Source organism: Natator depressus, chromosome 9 (assembly GCF_965152275.1).
Source record: "Natator depressus isolate rNatDep1 chromosome 9, rNatDep2.hap1, whole genome shotgun sequence".
NCBI lineage: Eukaryota > Metazoa > Chordata > Testudines > Cheloniidae > Natator > Natator depressus.
In genome coordinates this window covers 36908212-36931683 of record NC_134242.1, presented here as the reverse complement: position 1 = coordinate 36931683, position 23472 = coordinate 36908212, and the positions used below count along the sequence as shown (strand labels likewise).

The 23472-nt window shown below is 46.7% G+C and overlaps 1 protein-coding gene across 1 annotated transcript in view; it reads left to right on the top strand.

Annotated features, from left to right (window-relative positions):
• Positions 1 to 1376: 1376 nt before the first annotated feature.
• MOGAT1 (monoacylglycerol O-acyltransferase 1) overlaps positions 1377 to 23472 on the top strand; it is a 33755-nt gene continuing 11659 nt past the window's right edge. Inside the window, exons 1-3 of the mRNA XM_074962973.1 lie at positions 1377 to 1775; positions 22215 to 22393; positions 22804 to 23008. Coding sequence (XP_074819074.1) covers positions 1682 to 1775; positions 22215 to 22393; positions 22804 to 23008 — 478 coding nt within the window. The 5' untranslated portion in view covers positions 1377 to 1681. The remainder of the gene's footprint in view (positions 1776 to 22214; positions 22394 to 22803; positions 23009 to 23472) is intronic.

Here is a 23472-nt window from a genome sequence, read left to right as displayed (position 1 = left end):
AACCGGCTCGCATGCCTTCTTTGGCACATGTGCCATAGGTTGCCAACCCCTGCAATAGAGCATGAGCTGGCCCAGACTGTGGACTTTCAGGAAGCAGTTCAAATCTTTGCAACCAGGAAGGCACGGAAACCACCACTTTGATTATTCAAACAGATAAAAATGCCAGTGTTTACTATGTAGAAATTTACTTAAAATTTTTGAAAAAGGCATTTTAAGTTGTTTGTTCTCCTTTATTAGGGTAGGTAGCAGAGCAGTACCATGAGAGGAGTAAAACAGGAAGAAGGCAGAATTGAGACCTTTTAAAGTTTTGGGCCAAGCGAGGGGGTATCATTTGAGCTCCACGCCTCAGGTGCCAAAATGTTGTGGGCCGGCCCAGGGTGAAACAGACTGATTTCCAGCAATTAATTTGTCAGTGCTTGGCGGGGGTGTAAAGCCTTGGCAAGAGCTGGCCCCTGGTTTGCCAGTGTCACATAGCCAAGCCCTAAATTAGGAAGAGTTGTTAATACTGTAACTGACACGCACGCTGGGTTGGACGTGTGTGCATGCACATACACCAGGGCGGGCAGAGGGAGTTCAAAAGATTAAAGACAGTGTAGTTTAAAAAATTGTAGTTAAACAGTGTAGTTTAAAATTACAGTGTAGTTTAAAAAATCATATTTGGGCCAATCTCATATTTTTTGGAGTTTGACTTGTGATTTTTGAACCTTTTGGGTTGGCAATACTGTTTAGGGACCATAGAAATGTGGAGGCAGCTGCTTAAAGCTACGGGGGAAATCTTATGCAGGTTTTGGGTGTTTTAAGAGTTCTGTGTAGGCTGAATGCGTCCGATGAAGTGAGCTGTAGCTCACGAAAGCTTTTGCTCAGATAAATTTGGTTAGTCTTTAAGGTGCCACAAGTACTCATTTTCTTTTTACTCTGCTCGTATTTGTTGGACCCACGCCCCTAATGCGAGGCACCTTTTCCACAGTCCAATGGTGCAGGGTCGAGCTTCACGTGGAAGGGATCAGCTGATGGTTCCTATTTGTACCGACAAGCCAGATCTTATTACAACCACCTCTTCTCGGATCTCCCCTTGTCACTGGCCGGGCACTGTCCCTCCCCGCTGGGATCGTCTCTTGGCCTGCAATGCTCCCTTGCTGCACTGCAGTCAGGGTTTCCCCCGGCCCTCACCTCGCTGACCGGCAGTCTCTCCACTGCTGGAGCAGGCGGCCCCCGCCCAGAGCTGCAGCCTATCACGTCCCAGCAAAGTGGTTCCTGCTCGGCGGGCAGCCCTCTTGGCCCGGGCCTGCCCCTCTCCACCTTCGCTGCCCCCGCGGGCGTGGGCCCTGCCTCTGGCGGGAGGAGCCGAGGGCAGCGAGTTCCCTTAAGGTAGGTGCATGCGGGCTGTGGTCTGACTCTGCCACTCTTGCGCCGCTTGGCTGACTCACATGCAAGCCCCGAGGCTTTGGCTGCGCTCAGTGACCGTTTCACCCTAAGGCAGCAGGCTGCCCCGGCGCCGGGAACCTTCACCCCCTGAACTTCAACTTGCTGGGAGCGATGGCCAGCCGGAGCACTGGGGACCTGATTTAATCCTGGCGAGATCAGAGCTGGGAGTCGGTTGTTTGCTTTCCTCTTTTTGCTGCTATCCGCCTCTCCGGGGAAGAGCGAAGGTTGTAACTCTGCAGGACAGGACAGACGCAGCATGAAGGTCGAGTTTGCTCCCATCAACATTCCCCTGGCCAGGAGAATTCAGACAGTTGCCGTCATTCAGTGGCTCTTCTCCTTCCTCTTACTAGGTAACAGCCTTTTTCCTGCTTACGTCTTGGAGGAAAAATCATTAATCTTTATTATTTAAAAAAAAGCAACAGGCAGGATTGCTCCAGACTGAGTCGCCATGTGGAGACTAAGTCTGGCTTGCTGAATATGTAGTAAACATTGGTGAATTCCCACGGTGCTTTCTTACTATATTATTTTAGTCAAATGGACAGGGCATTTCAGAGTGGAAGGAGTAAGGAGATCACTTCTAGTTTTGTTGGCTCTGTGTTGTCTGAAAAGCTGTTGCTGTTTTTCTTCTAAATTACTTGTTTTTGTTATGCATGGATATATTTTTTTAAAAGCAGCTACAAATGAATTTCACAATGACCGTATCTTCCCATTAAAACAATTCCCCCACGCTGAGCTAGATTTATGTTGAGTAATATCCTACCCCCACAACAAAAAAGAATTCAGAATGTCTGATGTAAAGATTTGTATATGATTGATGTAGCTTTGAATATTAAACTATTTTTGTAGGACAGTTTTCTGTGGTGAATCTCAATGCAAATCGAACTTAAATCATCAGTGATAAGGGACTACTCTGTCATTAACCTCCTGCTTCAGGGGATGGGACTCTACCTGTTTCATATGCTTGTTTATTTTTATCTAAAATTAACCTAGTTTGTGATGCTAAGTTATCTTACTTAATTAGTTCCACTGACTAACTTATCACTGGATGGTGATTTTTTTCCTAATATTTCAGTTAGGAGTCTTGCCACTAAATGTTTAATCATAGGAGTAAGTCTGAGAATCAAGGTTTATCCACGAGTAAGATAGGTTTCAGAGTAGCAGCCGTGTTAGTCTGTATTCACAAAAAGAAAAGGAGTACTTGTGGCACCTTAGAGACTAACCAATTTATTTGAGCATAAGCTTTTGTGAGCTACAGCTCACTTCATCGGATGCATTCAGTGGAAAATACAGAAGATGTTTTTATACACACAAATCATGAAAAAATGGGTGTTAATCACTACAAAAGGTGCCCCCCCCCACGGGAGGTGGGGGAGAGAGAACCTAGATTTGTGCTGGAAATGGCCCACCTTGATTATCATACACATTGTAAGGAGAGTGATCACTTTACATAAGCTATTACCAGCAGGAGAGTGGGGGGGGGAGAGAAAAACCTTTTGTAGTGATTAACACCCATTTTTTCATGATTTGTGTGTATAAAAATATCTTCTGTATTTTCCACTGAATGCATCCGATGAAGTGAGCTGTAGCTCACAAAAGCTTATGCTCAAATAAATTGGTTAGTCTCTAAGGTGCCACAAGTACTCCTTTTCTTTTTGCGAATACAGACTAACACGGCTGTTACTCTGAAACCTGTCATTCAGTGGAAAATACATATTCTGTGTGTATATAAATCTCACTGTATTTTCCACTGAATGCATCCGATGAAGTGAGCTGTAGCTCACGAAAGCTTGTGCTCAAATAAATTGGTTAGTCTCTAAGGTGCCACAAGTCCTCCTTTTCTTTTTATGAGTAAGATAGTATAAATTGGCATAGCTTTGCTGAAGTCAATGGAGTACACTGTGATGCATCCACTGAGAAGGCTCACTATTCTATGTATTAGTGGTGGTGGTCAGGTGATTTCAGTATTCCCATAGTTTGAGTTTTACAAACACGTCTTCCTTACAAAGCCTGCCAATATATTATTTTATTTTTTTTAAATCCCAAAATTGTGTCTGGATCAGTATAGACATTGAGGTGTGGTCTAATTACCTACAAACAAAGGGGAAAAGAATGTAAATTTAACCCTTTTTCCAGGTGTGTGTATGTATGTGGTGGTTGTTTTTTAACCTTTACATATTTGCCTTTAGCCCCTTATATTTTTAATGTATTCTCCAGTTTACAAATAATTGTATTTGAGGTCTGAACAGTTTATGCTTATAGTCGCATAATTGCCCATTGTCTGTGCAGCTTTTATAGTGTTGGGCCAAACCCCTGAACCTTCATACAACCCTAGTATAAATGTCACGTGCAGTGGAAATCTACTGGAGTTGTGGGAGGAATCCACAATCCTTGCTCCGCCCAAGACCATGGAGTGTCACTTTCCAAGACAGATACAGTAGATCACATCCTTTTGGCATACTGGAAACGAGTGTAGATTGCAGAGGTACAACGAACTTCCTTGCTGCAATCCTACGAACAGACAGACAGCTGTGTTCTGCAACTGTTGCGCCCCATGGATCAATTTACTTGCTGGAGGATTCTCTGCTCCTTGAAGTCTTTAAACTACGATTTGAGGACTTCAATAGCACAGATATAGGTGTGAGGTTTTTTTGTAGGAGTGGTGGGTGAAATTCTGTGGCCTGCGTTGTGCAGGAGGTCAGACTAGATGATCATAATGGTCCCTTCTGACCTAAATATCTATGAATCTATGAATTTTAGGGGAAGTCCAGTTAGACATCTATTTCAGTAGTCTAAACTGAATATAACAAATGCACACATGCCTTTGAAAAGGGCCATGCTCGCAAGAATCAGTCTGATATTCTGGATAAATTGGAGATGGCAATAATAGGAATTCACCACTGGGTGCCATGCTGGGAGAGCTTCCATGCTGAGGGAGCTGTCAAGGTAACCTCCACATTTTGTGTCCATACTCCTTGCATAATGGAAGCACAGGTTGTCAACTGTCCTCAAAATGTTTCACCGTACCCAGGAGCATCATCTTATCTGACTTGAATCTTAATCAAATGTCTCTAATCCATCTAAAAATGTTGGGTGGATAATATGAGAGTGGAGAGAGAGTTCATAATGGGTTGGCCAATAATGAGGCATAGAGTTGAGTACCGTCGTCATTCTTTCTTATCCTGGATGTCCAGTAGAGAATTCTTTTCTACTGAACAAATATAGATATGCCATGATCTAATCATTCAAGAGCTCCTGATCTATATATCTCAAAAATGTCTTTTTTTTAAATGAATCATCATCCTACATGCTTAGAACAAGTGGCGTATTTCCCTTTATTGGTAGGTTTAACTGGGTAGCATGCTATTGGTCACATGGTAGGTTTAGTCATCCCAGATATCCTGCAGTGACGGGACCTCTCCTGTGTAAAGCAGTTTGTCCACGACTAACACTAGCTAATACCATATGGTTTAACCCAGGGTTTCTCAAACGGGGGTCTGTGATCCTGGAGGTCTGTGAGGGTACTCCAGGGGGTCTGCAAGTCGTGTCCAGGGCCGCTGGCCCTGCTGAGCAACTCCTTCCCCTCCCTCCCATCGCCTCCTGCATGCCGTGGAACAGCTGTTCAGTGGTGTGCAGGAGGCGCTGGGAGGGAGCGGAAGGAGTGAGGACGGGGCGCACTCAGGGGAGGGGCAGAAAGAGGCAGGGAAGAGGAGAGGCAAGAGTGGAGCAGGGGCAGGAAGAGGTGGGGCAGGGGTGGTTCCTTGGTGGAAGGTGTGGAGTGGGGGCAGGGCCTGGGGCTGAGCAGGGGACTTAGGGGTCCACAAAAAATTTAAATCAAAATGGGGGTCCTCAGGTTGCTAAAGTTTGAGAACCACTGGTTTAACCCATTTAATTAAGTCAGTGAAACTTCTTCAGAATTCTGGAACCAAGTTCCTTTGCCTCCCTTTTCTTGTATTTTAAGCTGCCAAAGTCTATCCTAAAGCAGAAAAGACATTAAGAACATAAGAATGGCCATACTGGGTCAGAATAATGGTCTATCTAGCCTAGTATCCTGTCTTCTGACAGTGGCCAATGCCAGATACTTCAGAGGGAATGAGCAGAACAGGGCAATTTATTGAGTGATCTATACCCTGTTATCCAGACCCATCTTCTGGCTATCAGGTTTAGGGACACCTAGAGCCGCATCCATGACCATCTTGGCTAATTGCCACAGATGGGCCTATCCTTCACGAATTTATCTAATTCCATGGGCAGTTGGTGACCCAGCAGTTGGGGGAGGCTAGCCCCCAGCCCCTCCCCTTGTGCCCAAGGCCCGGCTCCGCCCCTCCCTTTCTGCCCCCTTCCCCCTCAGGATCCCAGAGCACGTTCACAGCGGCCCCCAGCGCTGGGCGGCGAGACCCAGCTTTGGGCGGCTGGGTGGCGCAGCCAGCCCTGGTGTGCCAGGCAGCAGCAGCCCTGGTGCTCCAGGTGGCATGGCTGCAGCACCTCCAACCCCAATGCGCTGAGTGGCATGGCCCCAGAACCAGCTACCCTGAGTCCCTGCGAGAGGCAGGCCAGCCAGCCCCAGCCAGCCAGCCAGGGCAGAGCACTGGGAACCACAGGAGGGGGCCTGGCCTGTGGGCAGAGTGTGGGCGGGGCCATAGTAGGCTGTTTAGGGAGGCACAGCTGCCCCCTGCCTATGATACCCACTGCCCATGCCTAATTCTGTTGTAAACTTTTATTATAGCAGTTGTTCTCCTATTAATCGTCCGTAGGGTGAACAGATGTCCTGTTTTTATAGGGACAGTCCTGTTTTTTGGGACTTTTTCTTATGCAGGCACCTATTACCCTCCACCCCCTGTCCCGTATTTTCACAGTTGCTATCTGATCACCTTAATCATCCGTAAAGGTAAGGGACATAGCATCAGAGATAAACATGAACCTAAAATTATTGGGAGTGATGCCTAGAAATACATAGATCAGGTAAGAGGAACTTCCTTCCAATATCTCTTCCTCTGAACCTGCTAAAACTACATCATATGTTTCACCTCAGTGTGCATCATCATGAAAGCCAAGGTTGCTGTAGGTTAAAAAAAAAATTGGTAAAGTTCTTAATGGCTTATTTTTATTTTCAATTTTTCATTCTGTTTAAATAAGTTGTGTTTTTTAAAAAATAATGTAAATTTGAAATCTAGTAGTGTAATTTGGTCGTGTTAAAAATTTCTTTTGGATACTATGGTGATCCATGAGTGCTGCAGCCAATTTTTGCGCTTTTATAATCACATTTTACTATTTTAAAATATAGTTTTACACTCATGTACCTGTATGAAAGATCTAAAGCAAATAACATGGGAATCTGACTGCACCGAAACAGTGAAATTAACCGTACACAGAGTGCTGTCAAATCCACAAAATTAAACCTGAAAAAAATACGCAAAGTCCTTTTGCTCTTGGCTGTCTCTCTTGTAATATTCATCAACGCTACTTTTAACAACAGAAGGTCAAAAAACTTCAGAGAGAAATGTGATTTTTTTTTTTTTTTAAATTGATAGTGGTCCTCTAGTAACTCATTACATGCAGTTTTGCAATATATTAACAATGTGAACTTTGGGTATTAAACAAAAAGAAAAAAGTTGAAACAAACAATATTTCGATAAGAAACCTAACTTTATTCCTACAAACCATGTACTAAAACAGCACACGTCTCAAAAGCAGCAAGTCCTGTTGAAAAGTGGAATCTGCAAACTTTTGAGAATCACACAGGTCGGGGGTGGGCAGTAAGTGTTGGAGTCGGATTTCGTCCTTTTTTGTGTGTGTGATTTCTCTATTTAACCTTTATAAAGAAATTAAATGAAATTTAATGCTTCCAAAATGTCCTGGGCTAACAGCCCTGGAGACAGAAGCCCTCTGACTTTGGACTTGGACACTTTGTTGAAATGTGTTCAGCTATTGCTATGATCCCACATCTTCTTGATGGGAAACCAACTAGATGGTGACGTACACCATCCCCCTACCCAATATATTGCTTATAGATCCACTCCAGTATACATACAGTACTTATCCCTTGTATTTGAGGATCACAGATATGCTGGGGTGAGTGATATAATACTGCAGATCTATTAATGATAGCAAGTCAATTTGTATCCGTCTGCCGGGACACGGTCAATGTTTAGGAAGAAAGATTTAATTTTCCTTCTCCCTTGAAATGAAGATAATTTAATCACAGTGAATAACATTTATCAGGTTTGGTTTTATGAGCTGTTGTGGAGATGCAATAGTTGTTATTTCCCTTCCTCTTTGATCCATATTTTGGAAGAATCAAATTACAGAAGAGCATTGAAAGAACTAAAGATCTTTTACAAGCTGGTGAGTTAGGTCAGCAATAACATTCTTATTTCTTTACTGCCAACTTCCGTGTACCAGGTGCGCACAGGGACAATGGAAACTGTGTACAAAGATAAATACAAAACTATGCAACTTATTGGGGGGGCCTCACTCCATGCAGCAAGGGGGAGCTTAAGGAGCAAAGAAAACAGTGCAAAGGGCTCTAAGTCTGCCGGCGCGGGGCAGTGAGTGAGTGGAGTCTCTGTGGCATGCTCTCACTGAGCCACAGGTCGAGGAGCCAGGAAGTGGCTGTTCTGCATGGCATATTTCCTATCAAATCTGGTGGATTACCAAGTGGTGATTCACATGGGGACTGATGCAGCTAGTTGCAGCACCTCTGTGTTTGCACAGCAGGTAACACAGTGGTTTTCAACCTTTTTTCATTTGCGGACCCTTAAAAAATGTCAAATGGAGGTGGAAATTCAACCTGGTGTCCACACACCCCTACCATAGAAGTCTTAGACTGAAAACTGACTGAACAGAATTCAACTATAATTGTTGCAGGTACTCAGCATGGCATTTGGCGCAGCGTGAGAAAGGGCACTGAACGGTGGGCTCCTGTAGTAATGCCAACGCTTCTGGGTTTTGACCTGTGGGGGTATTCGCATACTTTTGATTGATCAGAAAAACAGAATGCCTTTTGTGGGATCCAAAACTTCATTTTCAGTCACTTATCGTGGACTTAGTGTGGATGTAGCTATACCAGTATAAGGTGCCTTATACTGGTATAACTTATTCTGGTTAGGGTAGGTGAATAAGGGTATGTCTACACTACGAAATGAGGTCGAATTTATAGAAGTCAGTTTTTAGGAAGCGATTTTATACAGTCGATTGTGTGTATCCCCACTAAGCGCATTAAGTCGGCGGAGTGCATCCACAGTTCCATGGCTAGCGTCAACTTTCAGAGCATTGCACCGTGGGTAGCTATCCTACAGTTCCCGCGGTCTCGGCTGCCCATTGGAATTCTGGGTTGAGCTCCCTGATGGGGCAAAACCATTGTCGCGGGTGGTTTTGGGTACATGTCGTCAGTCGCCCCTCCCTCCGTGAAAGCAACGGCAGACAATCATTTCGTGCCTTTTTTCCGTGCAGACGCCGTACTGCTGTCAGCAGACGGTGCAGTAGGACTGCTAACTGTCGTCGTCATCCACCGCTTCCGCTGCAACTCTGCTCTCCTGGTGCCATGAATCCACCTCGCAGGTCCTCTCGTCATTCTGTATAAATATATATTCTCATGGCATCCGTCGTCATCCACCGCTTCCGCTGCAACTCTGCTCTCCTACTTTCCTGCAGACGACATACCACGGAAAGCATGGAGCCTGCTCAGCTCACCGCTGCTGTTGTGAGCATTGTAAACACCTTGCACATTATCCTGCAGTATGTGCAGAACCTGCAAAAGCAGGTGAGGAGGCAATGACAGCGTGATCACAATAGTGATGAGGACATGGACACAGACTTCTCTCAAAGCACGGGCCCTGGCAATTTGGACATCATGGTGGTAATGGGGCAGGTTCCTGCAGTGGAACGCTGATTCTAGGCCCGGGAAACGAGTACAGACTGGTGGGACCGCATAGTGTTGCAGGTCTGGGATGATTCCCAGTGGCTGTGAAACTTTTGCATGCATAAGGGCACTTTCATGGAACTTTGTGATTTGCTTTCCTCTGCCCTGAAGCACAAGAATACCAAGATGAGAGCAGCCCTCACAGCTGAGAAGCGAGTGGTGATAGCCCTGTGGAAGTTTGCAATGCCAGACAGCTACCGGTCAGTCGGAAATCAGTTTGGAGTGGGTAAATCTACTGTGGGGGCTGCTGTGATCCAAGTAGCCAACGCAATCACTGAGCTGCTGCTATTAAGGGTAGTGACCCTGGGAAATGTGCAGGTCATACTGGATGGCTTTGCTGCAATGGGGTTCCCTAACTGTGGTGGGGCAATAGACGGAATGGATATCCCTATCTTGGGACCGGACCACCTTGGCAGCCAGTAGGTAAACCGCAAGGGGTACTTTTCAATGGTGCTGCAAGCACTGGTGGATCACAAGGGACGTTTCACCAACATCAATGTGGGATGGCCTGTAAAGGTGCATGACGCTCACATCTTTAGGAACTCTGGTCTGTTTGAACAGCTGCAGGAAGGAACTTACTTCCCAGACCAGAAAATTACTGTTGGGGATGTTGAAATGCCTACAGTTATCCTTGGGGACCCAGCCTACCCCTTATTGCCATGGCTCATGAAGGCATACACTGGCACCCTGGACAATAGTAAGGAGCAGTTCAACTGTAGACTGAGTAAGTGCAGAATGGTGGTAGAATGTGCATTTGGACGTTTAAAAGCTCGCTGGCGCAGTTTACTGACTCAATTAAACCTCAGCGCAACCAATATTCCCATTGTTATTGCTGCTTGCTATGTGCTCCACAATATCTGAGAGAGTAAGGGGGAGACGTTTATGGCGGGGTGATAAGTTGAGGCAAATCGCCTGGCGGCCGATTACGCACAGCCAAACACCAGGGCGATTAGAAGAGCACAGCTGGGCACCCTGTGCATCAGAGCAGCTTTGAAAACCAGTTTCATGACTGGCCAGGCTACGGTGTGACAGTTCTGTTTGTTTCTCCTTGATGAAACCCCCCACCCCTTGGTTGACTCTACTTCCCTGTAAGCCAACCAACCTCCCCCCTTTGATCACCGCTTTCAGAGGCAATAAAGTCATTACCATTTCAAAATCATGCATTCTTTATTAATTCATCACACAAATAGGGGGGAAAACTCACAAGGTAGCCCAGGAGGGGTGGGTGAGAAGGGAAGCACCGGGTGGGGTGGTGGATGAGGGGAGGAGGGAAGGACAAGACCATGCTACAGTTCAAAACTTATGGAATGCTAGCCTTCTGTTGCTTGGGCAATTCTTTGCGGTGGAGTGGCTGGGTGCCCATAGCCTCCCCCCACGCGTTCTTGGGTGTCTGGGTGAAGAGGCTATGGAACTTGGGGAGGGTGACAGGAGGTTATACAGGGGCTGCAGTGGCAGTCTGTGCTCCTGCTGTCTTTTCTGCAGCTCCACCAGATGCCTGAGCATGTCAGTTTGCTCCCCCATTAGGCTTAGCATTGCATTCCGTCCCCTCTCAGCGTGCTCCTCCCTTCTCTCATTGCGTTCATTTAACGCTTTCCTGGACTCTGCCATTGTTTGCCTCTATGCATTCTGCTGAGCTCTTTCAGTGTGGGAGGACTGCATGAGCTCTGAGAACATGTCATCGTGAGTGCGTTTTTTTTCACCTTCTAATCTGCGCTTGCCTCTGGGACGGAGATGATAGGGGGAGTGTAGAAACATTTGCAGCTGCGGGAGGAAAAAAAGGGATAGGAGTATTTTAAAAGATACATTTTAGAGAACAAAGGGAAGACTATTTCACACTGAATCAAGTGATTCACATTACATAGCACATGTGCTTCGCACCCCCCCCCCAACAACTGCGTGGCTAGTATCAGGGAAGATCCCTCTCAGCCAAACGCGAACAGCTCAGCATGAGCAGGCCTCGTGGCAAAGGCTTTTAGAGTACCTCTAGGAGAGCTTCATGGAGATGTCCCTGGAGGATTTCTGCTCCATCCCCAGACACGTTAACAGACTTTTCCAGTAGCTATACTGGCCGCAAATGCATCCCAAGTCTTCAGGGCAAATTAATCATTAAACATGCTTGCTTTTAAACCGTGTATTATATTTACAAAGGTACACGCACCAGAGGTGCCTTCTCCGACTTCATGGTCTGGGAGCCTGCCTTGAGAGGGTTGGGAGGGGATTGGCTCCAGGGTGATGAACAGTTCCTGGCTCCCAGGGAGAAGGGATTCTCCGCTTGCCTGCTGTGCGCTATCCTCAACCTCCTCCTCATCATCATCTTCCTCATCCACAAAATCCTCATCCCTTTTGCTTGAGACTCCCCCCTTGCAGGTGTCATAGAATCATAGAATATCAGGGTTGGAAGGGACCCCAGAAGGTCATCTAGTCCAACCCCCTGCTCGAAGCAGGACCAATTCCCAGTTAAATCATCCCAGCCAGGGCTTTGTCAAGCCTGACCTTAAAAACCTCTAAGGAAGGAGATTCTACCACCTCCCTAGGTAACGCATTCCAGTGTTTCACCACCCTCTTAGTGAAAAAGTTTTTCCTAATATCCAATCTAAACCTCCCCCATTGCAACTTGAGACCATTACTCCTCGTTCTGTCATCTGCTACCATTGAGAACAGTCTAGAGCCATCCTCTTTGGAACCCCCTTTCAGGTAGTTGAAAGCAGCTATCAAATCCCCCCTCATTCTTCTCTTCTGCAGACTAAACAATCCCAGCTCCCTCAGCCTCTCCTCATAAGTCATGTGCTCTAGACCCCTAATCATTTTTGTTGCCCTTCGCTGGACTCTCTCCAGTTTATCCACATCCTTCTTGTAGTGTGGGGCCCAAAACTGGACACAGTACTCCAGATGAGGCCTCACCAGTGTCGAATAGAGGGGAACGATCACATCCCTCGATCTGCTGGCTATGCCCCTACTTATACATCCCAAAATGCCATTGGCCTTCATGGCAACAAGGGCACACTGTTGACTCATATCCAGCTTCTCGTCCACTGTCACCCCTAGGTCCTTTTCCGCAGAACTGCTGCCTAGCCATTCGGTCCCTAGTCTGTAGCGGTGCATTGGATTCTTCCATCCTAAGTGCAGGACCCTGCACTTATCCTTATTGAACCTCATCAGATTTCTTTTGGCCCAATCCTCCAATTTGTCTAGGTCCTTCTGTATCCTATCCCTCCCCTCCAGCGTATCAACCACTCCTCCCAGTTTAGTATCATCTGCAAATTTGCTGAGAGTGCAATCCACACCATCCTCCAGATCATTTATGAAGATATTGAACAAAACCGGCCCCAGGACCGACCCCTGGGGCACTCCACTTGACACCGGCTGCCAACTAGACATGGAGCCATTTATCACTACCCGTTGAGCCCGACAATCTAGCCAGCTTTCTACCCACCTTATAGTGCATTCATCCAGCCCATACTTCTTTAACTTGCTGACAAGAATACTGTGGGAGACCGTGTCAAAAGCTTTGCTAAAGTCAAGAAACAGTACATCCACTGCTTTCCCTTCATCCACAGAACCAGTAATCTCATCATAAAAGGCGATTAGATTAGTCAGGCATGACCTTCCCTTGGTGAATCCATGCTGACTGTTCCTGATCACTTTCCTCTCATGTAAGTGCTTCAGGATTGATTCTTTGAGGACCTGCTCCATGATTTTTCCAGGGACTGAGGTGAGGCTGACTGGCCTGTAGTTCCCAGGATCCTCCTTCTTCCCTTTTTTAAAGATTGGCACTACATTAGCCTTTTTCCAGTCATCCGGGACTTCCCCCGTTCGCCACGAGTTTTCAAAGATAATGGCCAAGGGCTCTGCAATCACAGCCGCCAATTCCTTCAGCACTCTCGGATGTAACTCGTCCGGCCCCATGGACTTGTGCACGTCCAGCTTTTCTAAATAGTCCCTAACCACCTCTATCTCCACAGAGGGCTGGCCATCTCTTCCCCATTCTGTGATGCCCAGCGCAGCAGTCTGGGAGCTGACCTTGTTAGTGAAAACAGAGGCAAAAAAAGCATTGAGTACATTAGCTTTTTCCACATCCTCTGTCACTAGGTTGCCTCCCTCATTCAGTAAGGGGCCCACACTTTCCTTGGCTTTCTTCTTGTTGCCAACATACCTGAAGAAACCCTTCTTGTTACTCTTGACATCTCTTGCTAGCTGCAGCTCCAGGTGCGATTTGGCCCTCCTTATATCTTTCCTATATGCCCGAGCAATATTTTTATACTCTTCCCTGGTCATATGTCCAACCTTCCACTTCTTGTAAGCTTCTTTTTTATGTTTAAGATCCGCTAGGATTTCACCATTAAGCCAAGCTGGTCGCTTGCCATGTTTACTATTCTTTCGACTCATCGGGATGGTTTGTCCCTGTAACCTCAACAGGGATTCCTTGAAATACAGCCAGCTCTCCTGGACTCCCTTCCCCTTCATGATAGTCCCCCAGGGGATCCTACCCATCCGTTCCCTGAGGGAGTCGAAGTCTGCTTTCCTGAAGTCCAGGGTCCGTATCCTGCTGTTTACCTTTCTTCCCTGCGTCAGGATCCTGAACTCAACCAACTCATGGTCACTGCCTCCCAGATTCCCATCTACTTTTGCTTCCCCCACTAATTCTACCCGGTTTGTGAGCAGCAGGTCAAGAACTGTCCATGGACAGTGGTGGGGAAGTGGTAGGGGCTCCCCCTAGAATTGCATGCAGCTCATGATAGAAGCAGCATGTATGGGGCTCTGACCCGGAGCGACCGTTTGCATCCTTTGTTTTTTGGTAGGCTTGCCTCAGCTCCTTAACTTTCACATGGCACTGCTGTGTGTCCCTGTTGTAGCCTCTGTCCATCATGCCATGGGAGATTTTGGCAAATATATTGGCATTTCATCTTTGGAACAGAGTTCTGCCTGAACGGATTCTTCTCCCCTGTGACAGGGTTAGGCCAGATGGCTACAGGAGAGTGATAGAAGGCAGATATATTAGCCCCAGGTTAAGTAGGTCCCTTTTCCCTGGGTAAGGTAACAGGGAAGGTTCCAGAACAATCAGGAACCTTCTGGAAACAATTAAGGCAGACAGGCTGATTAGAACACCTGCAACCAATCAAGAAGCTGCTAGAATCAATTAAGGCAGGCTAATCAGGGCACCTGGGTTTAAAAAGGAGCTCACTTCAGTTTGTGGTGCGTGCGAGGAGCTGGGAGCAAGAGGCGCAAGAAGCTGAGAGTGAGAAGGCGTACTACTGGAAGACTGAGAAGTACAAGCATTATCAGACATCAGGAGGAAGGTCCTGTGGTGTGAATAAAGAAGGTGTTGGGAGAAGGCCATGGGGAAGTAGCCCAAGGAGTTGTAGCTGTCACGCAGCTGTTACAGGAGCCGCTGTAGAGAGCTGCAATCCACAGGGCCAGGGGCTGGAACCTGGAGTAGAGGGTGGACCCAGGTTCCCCTCATCCTTCCATCCCCCGCAACTCCCTACTTGATACCGGAGGAGTTGAACTGGTCTGTGGGTTCCACCAGAAGGGAAGGTCTCTGGCCTGTTCCCCGACCCACTAGGTGGATCAGCAGAGACTGCGGGGATTGTTCTTCCTTTCCCCATGCTGGCCAGTGATGAGGCTAACTGAGTGAACGGCAGATTTGAGCCACGAAAGTGGCCAAACTGAGGCCTGCCGTGAACCTCTGAGGCGAGAAAATCCGCCAATAAGCACACGACCCACCAAGGCAGAGAAGGAACTTTGTCACAACTGTTGTCAGCAGTGGGATTTGGTGTGCACAGCGCGACGGAAGAAGGGTGGTGGTGGTGGTGGTGGTATTTAAAAAAAAAAAAAAAAAAAGAGAGGATTTTCTGTTCTGTGTTTGTTTTTTTTTTCACCACAATGGAAGAGCTAGTGCGACCACTGATACAAGCCATGGCTGCCCAGTAGGAGGCTACCTGTGTCCAGGCAGCCACCCAACAGGAGGTAGTGCGGCTGCAGCAGGAAGCCAATTGCCTGCTGATGGACCAGGCTGCTCAAGACCATGCTATGTTGTGGGAACTGGTAAATCAAGTGAAGGCCCTTACAGAGATGAACCACGGCCATGATGGGACGCGGATCATACGGGCCAGCACTAGCCTGCAGAAAAAGATGGGGGAGAATGACATAGAGGCATATCTCCTGGCCTTTGAGAGGACAGCCCTACGGGAGGCCTGGCCTCGAGATCATGGGGCATCCTCTCCCCATTCCTGTGTGGGAAGGCCCAGAAGGCCTACTATGATCTGCCTGAAGAAGCTGCAGCAGACTACCCCCAGCTGAAAGCAGAGATCTTGGCCAGGTATGGGGTAATGACCGCAGTGCAGGCCCAGTGGTATCATGAGTGGAGGTACCAGGAAAACAAAACCCCACGGTCCCAATTGTTTGACCTCATCCATCTCACACGAAAGTGGTTGCAAACTGAGTCCCAGAGTCCGGAGGAGATACTAGAGGTTTTCGTCATCGACCGGTACATGAGAGGACTACCGCCAGACCTTCACGCCTGGGTAAGCCAGAACGAATCCTCCACCTACAATGAGGTTGTCGCACGAGTAGAGAGGTGAAGGACGGTGAGGGAGCTGACCCGATCAGTTAAGGAAGAAGCACCCCAGGTTAAACTAGCAGCACCAAGCCCCAGATCTCGGGTGACTGGGCCACCAGGAAAGCCCAGGTGGAAAAAGAGGGACTGAAGGTCCACCAGAAGCCACAAAGAGTCGGAGCACTGAGGGGGAAGAGGATTGTGATGTTAGACTGGCCAAACCAAGAGACCGGGGAACGCCTGCGGCTCCATACAGATGTTACACCTGCAGGGAGTGGGGACACATAGCTGCACAGTATCCCAATGCTGAGGAGCCTATGCAGTGTAACCTGGGGAACTGGGCAGAGCCATGCTCAGTAATCCACCTTGTAGGGGTCTCACTAACCCCACATTTGTACACCAGACCAGTGAAGCTAAATGGGGTAGAGACCATGGCACTGGTTGATTTGGGAAGTGCTATCACGCTTGTCTCGGGGAAGCTCGTGAAGCGTAGTCAGCTGCTGTTGGCTAAGCGTATGGGGATAACATGCCCATGGGACAGTTGGTTATTACCCCACCATCCCAGTAAAAATCAAGATTCAGGGGAACACTACTGAGGTAGCAGCAGGTGTAGTCCCTAAACTCCCATACCCAGTGCTCATAGGGAGGGACTTCCCAGGGTTTGGAGACTTACTCCTGGTAGGGGAATTGGAGAAAGGGGGAAACCCTGAAGTCAGTGAGGCATCCACGGTAGACTGTCAACCCCCAATCTTCTCTGAAATATCCCCAGATTTGTTCTCCACTCCCAGACAAGGTAGAAAGTTGAAAAGGGAAAGGAGGGCAGCTAAGGTCTTGGGAACCCGAATACTGATCCAAAGCCAGAGGGTCGCTCTCGTAAGTAGGTGGACCTGAGCAGCTGAAAAGGAGGCCACCCAGGAGGGAGAAGCACCTGAGTCTGACCCACACCCTAATGCCTCTGAACCAGTAGAGGCAACAGAGTCTGGCCTCCTAGATCTCGGGCAGATTAGCCCCGGGAGAGGAAATTTTGGACGGGACCAGGCTGAAGACCCAAGGTACGACAACATTAGGAAGGAGGTGACTGAAATAGATGGGGTCCCCGTGGAAGGGAAAACCCAGGGACCAGGACCCTACTTCATAATGAAGAAGAATCTCTTATACCGGGTTGCACCAGTACAGGGGCAGAACGTACAGCAGATCCTAGTACCTCAAAAACACCAGAATGCTGTATTAGGTCTTGCCCATAGTCATCTTTTTGGGGGGCATTTGGGGCTAGAGAAGACCCTGGCATGGGTCCTGCAATGATTCTTCTGGCCCGGAGTACATGAAGAAGTGTGGAGGTACTGTGCGTCCTGCCCAGAGTGCCAGCTGCGCAGTCCCCATCCCTAATTGAGGGCACCTTTAGTACCCCTTCCCATCATAGAGGTCCCCTTCGAGTGAATAGCCATGGACCTAGTGGGACCCCTGGAGAAGACAGCCCGGGGCCACCGATATATACTTGTCGTTCTGGATTATGCTACTCGCTACCCAGAAGCTGTCCCCCTGCGGAACACGGCCTCTAAAACAATAGCTAAAGAGTTGGTGGGGATTTTTGCCCGAGTGGGGCTACCAAAGGAGATATTAACAGACCAAGGTACCCCATTTATGTCGAAACTAACGAAGAACCTCTGTACGCTGCTCCATATCCATACCCTGAGAACTTCAGTCTATCATCCGCAGACCAATGGGCTGGTAGGTTTAACCGAACCCTCAAGGCAATGATAAGGAAAGTGGTAAGTTGGGACGGGAAGGATTGGGACATCTTACTACCCTACCTTATGTTCGCAATCCGGGAGGTACCTCAGGCCTCAACTGGGTTTTCCCCCTTTGAGTTATTATATGGACGCCACCCCCATGGCATACAAGATGTCGCAAAAGAAATCTGGGAAGAGGAACCCAGTGAGAGGAGAAATATAATTGACCATGTGTTGCAGATGCAAGAACGGATAGCCCGGGTCACCCCTATTGTATGGGAACATTTGGAAAAGGCACAGGAGGCCCAGCGAACCCATTACAATCGCCAGGCAAAAGTCTGACAGTTCCAACCTGGGGATTGGGTGATGGTGTTGGTACCCATGGCAGAAAGCAAGCATTGGGCCCAATGGCAGGGACCCTATGAGGTGGTTGAACCAGGGGGAAGTAACCTACAAGGTGCGGCAGCCAGGACGCCGGAAACAAGAACAAATTTATCACATTAACCTCTTAAAGCCTTGGCACCAACGAGAGGCATGTGTAGTGGCCCAAGAGACCCCAATCCAGGGAAATAACATGCAGGAGCAGATCAGGATATCCACTGATCTGACACCAAACAAGAAGAAGGAGGTGACTGAGATGATCAACCAATACCAGGACGTGTTTTCAACCAAACCAGGTCGGACCACCGAATCATATCACCACATTATCACAGACCCTGGGGCAAAGGTAACTTTAAGGCCCTATTGGGTCCCAGTGGCAAAAAGGGAGTAGATCAAGGCAGAGGTAAAAAGGATGTTGGAGCTGGGAGTCATCGAAGAGTCCCACAGTCAGTGGTCAAGTCCGATTGTGTTGGTGCCCAAATCCCCATGTTGTTTAATTAGCTGGTGGCAACAGCTAATTTCCTTTGTTTTCCTTTCTCAGCTCTTTCCGGGGGGGGGGGGGTGGGAGGGCTTCCCAAGTGCACCTTTCTGGGTTCTCAAAATGGGGTTTTTGCACTTGGGTGGTAGCAGCATCTACCCATCCAAGTTCAGAGAAAAGCTGTAACCTTGGGAGTTTAACACAAGCCTGGAGTGGACAGTATTAATTTTTTAGATCCTTGCAGGCCCCCACCTTCAGCACTCAAAGTGCCAGAGTGGGGAATTAGCCTTGACAGATATTTTAGGATGGAAATACTGAGAGATGCTTAACAACGAACTTGCCTTGGGGCTGAATTGATGTATGTAAGTTAAAATTATTAACATACTAACCTGTAGGATAAAGACACCCCAACATTATTAGGGTGAGGAAGTTAGATATGGACAAAGGGTGGCATTTGTATGAATAGTCCTGATAACCAGTAGGCCCTATAATAGGCCAGACCACCATGTAAGGGGGAGATCTGGGATATCGGACTTGTTTGGCATGCCAGGGTGTTGCCCAGTTCTTTAGTGGTTATTGATTATCATTGGTTTCCAGTTAATTACAAGTCTAAAGAACTGGGTATTGCAGGGTTCTAGTCCTGGAATCACGCACAACAGAATTCAGGTTAAGTTCAGTATCTGGTTGGGAACCCCAAAGTGCACAATGATGTCATCACTGAAGACAAAGCCAAACTTTAAGCAATTTTATTAGCACAGTTAGTAAAGATGCTGTCATAAATATAAAGGGAAGGGTAAACACCTTGAAATCCCTCCTGGCCAGAGGAAAAACCCTCTCACCTGTAAAGGGTTAAGAAGCTAAGATAACCTCGCTGGCACCTGACCAAAATGACCAATGAGGAGACAAGGTACTTTCAAAGCTGGAGCGGGGGAAAAAACAAAGGCTTCTCTCTGTCTGTGTGTTGCTCTGGCCGGGACCAGAGCAGGAATGCAGGTCAGAACTCCTGTAAAGAGTTAATAAGCAATGTAATTAGATATGCATTAGATTCTGTTTTGTTTAAATGGCTGATAAAATAAGTTGTGCTGAATGAAATGTATATTCCTGTTTTTGTGTCTTAAGGTTTTGCCTAGAGGGATTCTTTATGTTTTGAATCTGATTACCCTGTAGGTATTTACCATCCTGATTTCACAGAGGTGATTCTTTTACTTTTTCTTTAATTAAAATTCTTCTTTTAAGAACCTGATTGCTTTTTCCTTGTTCTTAAGATCCAAGGGTTTGGGTCTGTGTTCACCTATGCAAATTGGTGAGGATTTTTATCAAGCCTTCCCCAGGAAAGTGGCTGTAGGGCTTGGGGGGATTTTGGGGGGGAAAGACATTTCCAAGTGAGCTCTTTCCCTGTTATTTTTGTTAGACGCTTGGTGGTGGCAGCAATAAGGTCCAGGGACAAAAGGTAAAATAGGTTGTACCTTTAACCTAAGCTGGTAAAAATAAGCTTACTCTAGAGTTCAGAGTGGGGAAGGAACCTTGACAGCTCGCCAGGGGCTTTCCCTGCACAAGCGGCGGAACAAGTTTGGGAACCACTGCTGTAAGGCATTATCTTAAGCAGCAGACTCATTTGGCATGCCAGGGACAGAGCGAGACCCTCCGTGGATGACTGTCTCTTACCACCCGATCCCCAAGAAAGGGTGTGAGTAAGGAATGGTACAATATATTAGCTTATTATATTACTGTTACCTTTTTATGTGGTTTGGAGCATTTGCGTCTGTCAAGGTTCCTTCCCCACTCTGAACTCTAGGGTACAGATGTGGGGACCTGCATGAAAAACCCCCTAAGCTTATTTTACCAGCTTAGGTTAAAACATTGGCCTGGAGCAGCGAACCACAGCCACTGGGAGCCGCGATCGGCCTAACCTGCAGGCGCAGCAGGTAAACAAACCGGCCCGGCAAGGGCTTTCCCCACACAAGTGGCAGAACAAGTTTGGGAACCACTGCCTTACAGGCTATAGACCCGTAGGTTTCTTGCACTTCTGCTAAATGAAATGCTAAGCTAGCTCTATGGGGTACAAGGGACAGGGTAGGAACTTCATGGATGACCACCTGTCTCTTACCACTAGATCTCCTTGAGAAGATGTTAGTACATGTAAGGAATGATACAAAACATTAGCTTAATTCTATGTTACTGCATCCTTTTATATGGTTTGGAGCATTTGTGACTTTACTAATCATGCTTATAAAATTGTTAAAGCTTTTATTTGCCCCCAGTGTGAGTGTCATCACTGTGCACAGCGGGGTTCCCGACCAGACACTGAACTTGGTAACCTGAATTAGCTCAACATGTCTCACTGTTATCTACTTTTCCCATTTACTCTAGAGTGATTCACCATCTGCTGTGAAATCCTCCCCTTCCAGCTGCCAGGCTGCAAACCAGGTTGATGTAGTTCCCACAAACTATTTTACTCTTCAAAGATGAAACATAAAAACTGGTTTGTAAAATATTCCTGTTCAGCAAGGGTCGTGCTTATTTGCTTTTACACCACAGTAATGGTTAGAGGCTCCAGTCAGGATTGGGGCCTCATTGTGCCAGGCACTATACAAAGACACAGTTCGTGCCCAAGGAGTTTACAATCCAAGTTTAGCTCTTTCTACCCTCTGATATCTATGAGCAATGCCCTTTGTGCAAGTCTTTTTGGGTACTCTAAATTCCTCCCACAATTTGCTACTCTCTGTGCCATATAGTAGAGGGTAGCATGGGCCCAGAATTTCCTTTTAACCAGCTTTGTACATCACAACCAGAGTTATCCCAGAGCTTCTTAATACAGGGACAAATCCTGCAGGCCCTACACAGGAAATATTCCCATAGACATGACTGGGACTTTTTCCTGAGTAAAAATTGCAGGAGTTGGCCCACCGCTAACATATCCTGGCTAATACCGTATTATAAATCCACATGATTCAGAAAACTAAGGAAATGGTGTCAATATGCTTCCTATATACTGCAATTATATTAGGATGTTACAATTGCTTTCTCATTAATTTGAGTGTCCCTTATTCTGAAAGTGGCAAGACTGTAGACTCTTATTAAATTAGGTTCCCTTTCAGTAACAAGATCTAGCTCTTTTCATCAGTAGATCTCAAAGCACTTTGCAAAGGTCACCCCGCAGGTCAGTGGTAGAGCCAGGGAACAGAATTGGAGTCTCGAGTCCCAGCCCAATGCTCTATCCACTCCCTCCCCATCATGCTGCCTCCCTCTCAGTCAGCCCTTCTCCATCTCCTCGCCCACCAGAATATATGAAGTCGTTGCTCACTCTTGCTCTCTCCTTCCCCCTACTCTTAAGTGAATAAGACTCCTTTGACCTGAATTGCTGCTGGCACCCTGCCGAGTGCTGGACTACTCAGACCTTTTCCCCAAGCTCCTGTTTAGTCCTATTAGAGGTGAAGGGGTTCAGCACCTTACAGGATCCATCCCTCACACACATGCTGGGGTAAAAATAAACCCAAGTGAATATGTACCTTCTTTGTCAGGCAGCATCTCTCTTCACTGATAGAGATTCAAATAATAGACAGTAGGCCAACTTCAGTTTGATACTGGTGGATAGCCAGAGTAACTTCTATGGAGTTCCTCTGGTTTTACACAGGTGTAAATGAAAACAAAACTGGGTCCAAGCACTCTTTCCTATCATGAGATAGTAATGAATAATCACTGTAGTTTTCTTTTTGTTTCTTGTAGCACAGTGTTGCTGGGGAGTCTTTATCATCTTGCTTTTGGGAAACTACTGGTTCCTACCTGTCCTCTATGCACTGTGGCTCTATCTTGATTGGGAGACCCCCCAAACTGGAGGGAGAAGATCAAAGTGGGTCAGAAACTGGACTGTTTGGAAGTACTTCAAGGATTACTTTCCAATTCATGTGAGTAAAAAGTTTCACACTAAATTGTGAAAATGCAGCTCAAGGTGGCTTTTTATCATGAACATTTTGGGCCGTGAAATTGACCTCTCTTCTGTAACACGAGCTTAGATGAAGAAAATCTGGGGTTAGTGACAGGAAGACTAGCTGGGGACTGGTTCTTTTGAGCTGAACCTTTCTAGCCACAAGATAGAAGCTCAAATATTGTAGAGATTACAGAACTATTAATCTGAGACAGAACTAAGCTCTTTATATTTACTTCGCTTAGGATCACCTAAGATGCTCATAACAGGGAAAAAAAGTATCAGTGATCTACTATGTGCAGCCTCCCTACTCTTAAAATCCTTCCTGTGTTTATGAACCAGTGTGATGAAAATGGTTTTAAACTCAGACTCCATTTATATTATTTGCAGCTCATAAAAACGTCAGATTTGGATCCAAGCCATAACTATCTGTTTGGATTTCACCCTCATGGTATTCTTGCTACTGGAGCCTTTGGAAACTTTTGCACAGAATATACAGGTTTTAAAGAATTATTCCCTGGTTTTACTCCATATCTTCACATCTTGCCTGTCTGGTTCGGATGCCCTTTCTTCAGAGATTACATTTTGAGTACTGGTAGGTGGAGCCAAGATTTCTTAGCCACTGCTTCAGATACGGCATTTGTTTAAAATGAGTCGTATAAAGTGATCTCAGATATAGGGTCTTATCCTGTATCTATTGAAGTCTATGAAAAGTTCTGCCATTTAACTTCAATAGGACCAGGACTGGCCCTGTAGAAAATCTGTTTACAGTGAACGATTGTTTCAAAAGCAATTCAGAATGCTTTGTTGTACTTTTAATGAACTCTGATATAGTGAATCATCATTGAAAGCAACTTGTAATGAAATTCCTGAATGATTTTAATACATAATAATGTGGGAATTGTAATTGCAGTTACGCAGCCCAATTCTGTATCACTGAAGTCAATGAGAGCTTTGTCAAGGGAGCAGAATCAGGCCCATAGCAAATCTGTCATGCAGTGAGATTGTTTGGTGAACGGGTGACTATACTATATGAGGAATCTAAGCTAGAAGACTTTT